The 9,902-nt window shown below is 34.9% G+C and overlaps 1 protein-coding gene across 1 annotated transcript in view; it reads right to left on the reverse strand.

Annotated features, from left to right (window-relative positions):
• LOC128999960 (HEAT repeat-containing protein 1) overlaps nucleotides 1–5,096 on the reverse strand; it is a 56,383-nt gene extending 51,287 nt beyond the window's left edge. The window contains exons 1-3 of the mRNA XM_054426761.1: nucleotides 4,872–5,096; nucleotides 3,492–3,650; nucleotides 2,787–3,003 (exon numbers count right to left, since the gene is read on the reverse strand). Of these exons, the coding sequence (XP_054282736.1) occupies nucleotides 2,787–3,003; nucleotides 3,492–3,636 (362 nt within the window). The 5' untranslated portion in view covers nucleotides 3,637–3,650; nucleotides 4,872–5,096. The remainder of the gene's footprint in view (nucleotides 1–2,786; nucleotides 3,004–3,491; nucleotides 3,651–4,871) is intronic.
• Between the last annotated feature and the right edge of the window lie 4,806 nt (nucleotides 5,097–9,902).

The raw sequence follows: 9,902 nt of genomic DNA on the forward strand, positions 1-9,902 counted from the left end.
TATTTTGTATTTCATTGTGCTTTATCTTATTTAAATACTGCTGAAGTCTAATATATTAAAAATTATTAAGGTTTTCTTTTCCAAGTCGGTATGGGTCTTCTACCCAAACGATTTTCATAAGTTTAGTCTTAAACTAAAGGTATGCACACATCGGCATTCCTTTATCTGACGTATATTTCGAGTTATGCACAAAAACAACTTCCTCCCTGAACATTTCATGAGTTAAACTTGGTTTTTATTTTCTGAGTTTGTTTAGCTCTTCTTTTACCTATTTTGGGCTCAAATTAAACGTATGCACATACAGATTTGCCATTAAGCATTATAATTTATCTATCTACTGTATTACTCGACGATAAACAAAATTTTCTTTTCAAACTATTTCTTCCTTTAACCCTCCGAGTGTTAGCCTATTTGTCGACGCTTCGACACATAACACACTTTGTGTAGTGTTTTGTGTCGATGCTTCGACTCACAAACACTGTTTACGGCAAAGGCTCTATGACTGACAAAATCGGATTGAACTGGATCGAGTTAGGTATCGTTTTATTTGTCAGATTGTAAGCTTTCTCCGGAGGTCTGTCTCTAAGCGCTTTTTTTTTCTGGAGCCGATCATAATTGTAGCAGACAGCTGACGTGCGTATTTGTAAACAGCTTGGTTAACCTCGCACCTATGACTGATGTGTTTTATTACGTTTATCATTGTTTAGTGTTAAAAATCAAAAGTAGTGATATACGTGGTGCATTATAAGAAGATTTAAGTGATTTTGAAGGGCTGGTTGATGATCCTGAAGAAGTAGGTAGTGATATTGATGTAAATTATCAGCCAGATTCCTAGCTATGGTTAGGCTATGCATTCTTAGCTAAACGCTATGTACTGAAATCTGTTTTTTGCCCATAACTTATTTATTTGCAAATCTACTTCCTTATATTATTATATATTTGTAATCCTCATAAAATTTAGAACAAAGTGGCTATTTTCAAATATTTATAGGCCTATAATTTATACAATTTCATTGAGCGCGAACTTATTTTTTTTAATTTTCCAAAATATTTTTTTTAACTAAAAGATTTTTTTGAAACAAATTTTCCTTATGTTTTATGTATAATATTGCAGCCCATGATTTTCCAAACAAAATGGTATATAGAACAGTATAATTATCATTGTTTTTAAGCTTCTCAGATCCGTTTTAATAAAACCTTGCAAATGCGCAAAAAATAGGCAGACATTAAGGCCAAAACTAGGGACACTCGGAGGGTTAAAGATGTATTTCACCAGTTCTAATTAGAGTATCTTATAGGTTTTTGTCTAAGAACCTTCAGTGACATACCAGTATTCATTTGATCTTTAGATTATTTAGATCGGACGTATTTGAAGCACACTGCTGAATGACGAATCAACAATAATTATAAGTTAACTACTATATCTGCAATCAATTAATGATACATAACTCCAATTTTTATTTTAATAAGTTTATATGTCTTGGTTTTAAAATAGAAATAAATGCTTTCATTCGAGAAATTGATCGCAATAATCAGTTAAGAAAGACTGTATTACTCATTTAAAAATAGGTATTTACCTTCGTCTACAGCTCAAACTATTATAACTTGAGTTACGGCCGTTTCGGCATGATAATGCCATTGTGAGACGTAGAACATTCAGCTGAAATAGCGTCGTCGTAGTCAAAACACATAACACGAACAACATTTGACATTTAACGACAAATAACAGGCCTGTCGCACACTTGGTACCGGTTGACATTGCCGCGATCTGAACTGGATGCCGTACCGTGGGGCGACAGGCCTGTTATTCGTTGTATTTTCTTTAAATGTAAAATGTTGTTCGTGTTATGTGTTTTGACTATGACGACGCTACTTCAGCTGAATGTTCCGCGTCTGACAATGGCATAATGCCAAAACGGTTGTAACTCAAGTTATAACAGTTTGAGCTGTAGACGAAGGTTAATAACTATTTTTAATTACCATCACAACTCAGGGGCTAAAAATGGATTTTAATGTATTACACAAACAAAAAACATAAATTTGTTTTGATATGTTTTGATCTAAGAACCTTCAGGGAAATACCAGCTTTCATTTGAGTTATTGATTATTAAGATTGGACACGTATCTAAAGCACACTGCTGAATCACGATCAACCCAAATTGTTCCAACAACGGAGCTATTTATTATTGATTGATAGGTAAATTATATTGCTTGGAATCTTAACAGTAACTGTCGATTTCAACGAGTTTCGCCTAGTAAAATATTAAATGTAAAAGATTTTGATTTTAAACTCCTCCAAACTCTAAGTATAACTAATGTCTGTCGTTTAAGTCTGACATCTGCCAACCACTCCCGGCTCTGAAAAAATGTCATAAAATGATCTAAAACAGTAAGTTATACAACATTTTTTTTGACCAATGGGGTATTATTAAAAGTGGCTAAATTAATGTTTCACAGTGATTTGACGAATAAAATCTCCAGGATAAGGTAGGCCTAGTCCCTTTGTGGTAGCCCTTCATCAAAACAGAAATACCTAACTCAAAACTATTTTAGAAACCAGACATCACATCATGTCTTGAAAGATGTACATGTATTTATTTATTGATAAAGTGATGCAACGGAGAAGAATCATGTATATTGTTTGTGTATAATTTGCTACCGGTACTGCGTGAAAAAACCAACTAAGAAAATCTGTACAATTTTCTACTTACAATCCATAAATTTAGGCTTACTGCTTTTCAACCCTAAATGGAGCTTGTTCGTTAATAAACATCACAGTATCTCACCTTTGTATAAGCCATTCTAATGTTTTCTGGGCTCCTTTCAGGTTCACATAAGGAGACAGCAGAATGAGAAACCTATTGATAAGATTGTCAAGCTTATCATTAGCAAGCTTATCCTCTACAGCACGTTCCAAATGTTGACTTGTCTCATCAAACAATGTTCTCTCAAACTCTCCTAGTCGAGGGTCTATTGCTTTCAGCTCTTCTAATCCATTTGTTCCTGTGAAAGATGGAAACATGTTTTACAAGGCAGATAGTTAATATTCGACATCAGACAACATTTGCTATAGGCTAGTGTAACTTGAGTGCTAAGTTAAATCAAATATTGACAGGGTTATTTAAATATAAATAATTGTTTAGTTTTAAGGTTTAAAAAAGTAGGTAGGGCCTACCTAGGAAAAGACTTAAAGCATCTAAGTTTTATGAAACTATAAAACTTACAGTGCCCTTTAAAGGAATCACACCCAAGGTGTGTTGTGAAAGACATTTTTAAGAGCAATTGATTGAACTTTTGCTTAAAATTCAAGAATTTTGAGTTCAAAATATTTTGCTTAGAATTTGTTATGATTCTCTAGGTTAATAGATTAGTTTTACATAGTATACGGTAATTAAAACTATAATAGTGTTTTAGTTGACAGGTGTAATGAGAAATGGATATAAACAGTTTTAATCAGAATCAGGCACAACCAAACTTTACAACTTAGGTACCTATTTCATAAAATGTTGCTCGATCGATGTCTGCTGCATCTTTAGGGTCAAACAATAAAGACTGCTTCTTCTTTGTATGCACAAGAATTGAGGTTTGAGGAGCTGCTAGTCTCTTCAATTGCTCCGCAAGGGAAGTGCCAGCCATGGTGTTGACCTCTCCTGGGAAAATACAACAGTTCAACTTGAATATTTGTTGTCAAATTAGGTTAGAACTGACAAAATATAATGTGACCTGGCAATAAATGTCGACCTAACTTAAAAAAGTATGTAACATGTGTCAATTGCTAAATCAAATCCAATCATTTAATCAATACCTTCAATGGGTACCTACAATTATATTGGGATCGATTAGTAATAGTATGGACATATTATTAAAAATCAATTCAACTGGATACGCCAGCACCTCAGTTACTTTCTCAGACAGAAAAGTGCATTTTGTAGGGTAATGCACTGGGTGCAGAAGGTAATGCATTATTGCATTACCTTCATTGATCTCAGCAAAGCGTTTGACTGTGTCGACTATGATGTCCTGCTCTTATAAGTTGGATTTTATGGTGTCCAAATTCGTGCTTTAAAACTGCTGAAGCAGTTTTTAATCTTAGTAACCGAAGACAGATGGTTTGCAGTGGGGGTCGGTGGTCCACGGTTGCCTTAAGCAACTGTGGGGTACCACAAGGCTCAGTCCTGGGCCCTCTGCTCTTCTTAATCTCAATAAATGATCTTCCACCCAGTCTCAAATGTAACACATACCTTTGTGCTGATGACACAACTTTGCGTACACACAGCAGAGATTTAGAATCTCTTCAGCTTGAGGCAAAAAAACTCAGTAAACGTAGCAACAGAATGGTTCTCTACGAATAGCTTTTTGTTTAACAATGAGAAAACCCAAACTGTTGTCTTTGGACTTCTTAAAATCCCTGAAGTACAATGTGACAAGGTCAAAGTTGTTAAAAGTTTTTGGGTGTTTATGATGTGGATCAACTCCTGTCATGGTCATATCATGTTGAACATCTCTATACTAGACTAAGTGGATTGATGTTTCTTTTCAGAGAACTCAATGATGTAGTTCCTTTGGACTAAATAAAAACTACTTATTTTGCTCTTTTCTAGTCAGCCCTTAATTATGGAATAATCTTTAAGGACTGAAATTTCCCGAGAAGGTCCAATTTATTTATTTGTTTCCATTTTATGTGTATAAAAAAAAGTATGGAAGGGAAATGAGAGTGAGCCTAACCCTAACTTTAAAGTTTCTTAAGTTTAGGCCTACCTAACTTTTAATATAAAAGTAATACCATTTAGTATAAACTGACGTGTAGGCTACATACTCAATGATACTACTCTGAATTAAGAATTGTTAAGAGTTAAGTGTTGTAAACTTACCAAGACACAATAATAACCTAACCTCTGCTTATGTTGACTCCTAATTTGATTAAGGCTACTTAGGCCTACTTATGTATTTTTAACCCTTTGTAGTATTTAAATTTGCTTAAGAACAAAATACGTGTACTTATTGGTACTGCTTTATAATAACTTAAGTTATAAAATATGTTGTCATAACATTACGATTACAATAACCTTAAATAATTTATAAACATAACACTAACACAACCCGAACCCAGCTAACACATGGACTGATGGATGGACTTGTGATTCGATTCGCTACGCTACGCGACGCAATTCGATTGTGAATTGTGATTTGACAATTGTGTTGATTGTGACGATCAGCCGATCCAGTCCCATCCCATCCCAACTCACCGGAGGCACAATTTGTTTTTCAGGACAAATTTTGCCAACAGTGTCATTTAGAGGCTTCTGATTGACTATAACCATAACCATAGACTAACCACTATAACGAAGGTTTAGTAATTGAAAAATTATTTTTGTTCATAGAATAAAATTATAAATGCCTCAAATTCAATTTTATATTTTTTTATTATGAAATTAAACCGTCAGAACCTAACCAAACCAACCAAACGTGCTGACAATGAAAAAATCTAATGAATGTTTATTAATCGAAAAAATAGTTCTGTTCATAAAATAAAATTATAAATGCCTCAAATCCTATTTTATAATTTTTATTATAAAATTAAACTAACATAACCTAACCAAACTAACCAGACTTGCTAACAATGAAAAATCAAATGAAGGTTTAACCAAAAAATATTTCTGTTCATAAAATAAAACTATAAATGGGTCAAATTCAATTTCATAATGTTTTAATTATAAAATTAAACCGTCATAACCTAACCAAACCAACCAAACTTGTTGATAATGAAAAAAATCCAATACAAAAAAATAGTGCTACGGGTGGGACTTGAACCCGGGTCCTTCGGATTATCAGCCCAGCACTCTATCCACTACACCACCGAGGCCGATGGCATCAACCGTATCGTTGCTGTAATGATGTTCCCTCAGCCAATCAGAAGCCTCAAAAAATACTGTAGGCAACACTAGTCCTGAAATAAAAATTCAGCTCACCGGAGATAGTCGAAAAGAAACACGAGAATGAATTGAAATTGATTTTTTTTATGAACGAACAAAGCAAAAATGAATATAGCCATGATATAGCCATAGATAAAATATACTCCCTTAGTGTTGGTTAGTCTATGATATAGCTCAGAGTCAGAGAATGAAACGAGGAAACGAAACGACGCGATGGAATGGAATGGATTGAGTCACGGCCGCCTTTAACTCCATTCCATTCTCAGTTACCTTGTTCAATAATCCTTTGGTGCTATTAGATGACGACCGGTTTCGTGACGACAATCACATCATCGGGTCAATCCTCGTAGAACGATTCGTTATAATAAATACATAAAGTTTTTACCGAACACAAAACGAAAACACATTACATTTTACAAAATATTTACACACAGAAACCATCGCGATGCGTGCACCCTTATGTCGAGCCGGCCGCCAGTGGTCGCGGTCCCACCTCTAAAACCCACCTAAAACCCACTAAAAACCCACCTTAAACCCACTAAAAACCCACCTCTAAATTTCTGAAGTCTTCAAACAATGTTCCTGGTGCACTAGCTTTTCATCTTGGTGAAGCAACTGCGGAGACTGGGACGGGTGGCGTCGTCCTGTAATCCAGCTACAAGGAGGTCACGAATTGTGGATATTTATATTTATATAGGCATGCACTGTGGATGCGATACTCCCTGGTGTGGATTAATGTCCGCACGGGTGAGTACTACGACTATCCGCAGTACTATCTGATAATTAGACCAATTCGTATAATACCAAAGGCAAAAATGTGGTTCGGATTCCACTATAAACTGTAGGTCCCTTAGTTGCCATTAGCTGTATGGGCTATTAATTAACAGCTGTGTCTAAGGAATATGTCGGCCTTAGTCACTAACAAGGCTACAAGATCGTGCCACTCATCCTACACTCATGTCCATTCATACTTGGCTTAAAATTCCTACTTTGTATGGTCGCCATTTCATTGAAAAGTATTAAAGTATTAAAGAACAGGAGGCTACGTCGAAGGTTTCCTTAAGAGCTATTGGATGAATAAAACCTGAAGGAAATTAAATATTTTTATCTAAATTAACTATGTTACACAGAGTGTCTCAGGTATAGGCGAACCCTAGATGCTATTATTGTTATTTTCTTGTTTATTTTGTTAACACTTCTGTGAATAATGTCATCATTGAACTAGAAATAAATGCTGTAAAAAATGTCAACATTATGATTCCAATATAAGTTTATTTATTTATTTTACGAGCAACCCATTTTAACAAGATCATAAACCGATGATCGTTCTTTAATCAAATGCCATAGGGCAAAACCTAAGACTAAACCATCTCCAAATCAGGAAACTTGACTATTTTCACCACTAGCTTGAAAAGAGGTAAATAAGTTAGTATTTATTTACTATCAAAAACAATTTATAATATGTTTCAAATTAACTTTAAATACACAGTTTTTAATGTGCAATAAGTTAAATAAGTTTTTGATACAAGTCCTTGAAATAAAGGATACTCCAAATAGCCATTCCATTTATGTAAACCAAATACAGGCCTCTGGCCTACCATTGAGTTTGGATACTACAAGTAGACTTTCCATTTATGAGAGCTAGACGTACCATTAATGCAGACTTTGAATAGGTACTGCAAATAGGAATTCCATTAATGTCAACTAAAGCAGGGGTGCCCATCCCCCCCTAGACTCATGACGCACCCCCCCCCCCCCCCCAATTGAGCAACAGCCCCCCCCCCATAAATGATGTACACAACAAATGAGAAACATTATTCCCCCGCCCAGCACTATTTGTAAAAAGAAGTTTTATAATTTTGTTTAGATATTTAAAATTCAAACCCAGTTAATCTATATCAATAAAGTTATAGTTTTGTCTGTACATTGCTCAGAGTTATACATGTTTTGGGTTATTTATGTTTTATACATTGAAGAAGTTGAAACATGCCTTATCTCCATTTATGTCCGTCTGTCACGGCCCAGAAGGCATTTTATGCAGCCTACTCATGGCCTACTCTGAAGAAAACTAGAGTGCCGATTATGATTCTAATGGTTTAATTGTATCCACAGGATTGGCGAGAGAGACCTTATAGCCATTAAAATATGGCCTCACTATTTTGGAAATAAAATAACGGACGATAAAAAATACAATTTTGTGTGATTTTTCTAGTTTATTTTTTCCATGTTTACTACATACGTCATTAATTTATGAAATACTAATAATCTGTTAAGAGAACACGTCATATATGAAATTACGAACAGCTGTTTTGATAAAGATTCCTTTTCCTAGCTGTCACTGATATGTTTACATAAATGTTCTTTAAGAATACTGTGTAGGCCCTAACCATTTCCGATCACGTTTGTAAGCAAATCCAAAACCAAGTGAGATTAATAACCGTGTGGCTTTGGCTTACATAACGGTTTTGATTTATCACGAGTACTAATATGTAACTGTAAATTAAATTAAATAACTAGCCTCATCCAGGTCGGGAACCGGAGATTCTGTGTGTATCAAGTTGTACTTGAATTTTGATTACAGGGCAAAGACCGTGAATCAGTGTTGTACAGGACTAGAAAACTTATCTTTCTATATAAATAAAATTAGAGTTTTATAAGTCACCTCAATTTAAGGAATTTTTATTGCCACAGAATATCCATAACGAATTGTCAGTGTCTTTCTCGATATAACGATCCCCTCTCCCTTCCTTTAAAAACATCACAGCTCCTTTGATGAAAATGAAATGGAAACAACGTTTGCGCCAACAAAATCGTCTGCTCCGTTACACTTCTGTCTGTTGTGCGCTATGTTACAATACAACAGATTTCAGATTCAGATACAACAGCTGGGGAATGATGACGATATAATGCTTAGTACACTGTGATTGAGTGATAACCATGGTAACTTTAGTTAGGCTGTGATTGGCCAATGAGTAGGCCTAAATATGGCGACTTGTTGAATTTGTGTATGAATTGAAGAGAAACCTATTAATGAACAGAAGAACAAAGAAAGAGAATAACAAGATTGTTCTCGTTACATTCTTTTTAAAGAGTGTTATAATTATCTCCAAATCTAATTTTACACTTTTTTATTACTTAATATATCAATTCCTATGCACAGCACCTATCGGTAGCCTACCCGTCTATCATGAGCAGTACCTTATAACACTTTCTAAAGGTTCCTTTAATATTTACGTTATTGTTAGCAATGTAATGTTTGGCTAGTGATTAGTTGAGTTTGAGTTAGCTACAATTTTAAACGTTGCCGTTTGTACAACTGAACCAAGATAAATGATTTGAAATTTACAATAATAATAATTGTGCAATATTGAATTTCGTTTATAAAAATGTAAATCGTGACTTAATGGCTGTTTAGAGCGTTTTAATGAGTTTGTCATCTGTTTTTATACTATATTGGATTAACCGTATTTTTCATTCCCCCCCTCTCCCTATTAACTCAGGTAATCGAGTATACACAAAAGTGTAAAGTTTTGTAGCCTATGCTACTTGCAACTTGATTGTATTTTAATGAGCTTTATGTCAACAAAGCGTTCTGCTGTGCTTAAGTCGCGGTGTAGCTGGACGTGTCTGTACCACGCGTTATCTTTTATCTATCACAGCAGTTGAGCCATCCCGTGCGCTCCCTCCCTAGATCTCACGTCTTGCTAATCTTAAATAATAACTTTCTACACGAATCCTAAACTATCCTAAAATCCTATTTCAACTAATTTAATTCAATAATATAACTATTGTCATTAATTATCCACTTTCTATCTGGCGATTTCGTAATGTATTTTGGATTGTCGTCACGTTGAACACTGTTGCAATTAACTTTAGCCCCCCCCATTTGAATTTTTTGAGCCCCCCCCCAAGAATTTCAATGACGCAGTCTGCGTCACGGCCCCCCCTTGTGGGCACCCCTGACTAAAG

Source organism: Macrosteles quadrilineatus, unplaced genomic scaffold (genome assembly GCF_028750875.1).
Source record: "Macrosteles quadrilineatus isolate MER2022 unplaced genomic scaffold, UCM_ALF_1.0 Scaffold_8__2_contigs__length_117827958, whole genome shotgun sequence".
Classification (NCBI taxonomy): Eukaryota; Metazoa; Arthropoda; class Insecta; order Hemiptera; family Cicadellidae; genus Macrosteles; species Macrosteles quadrilineatus.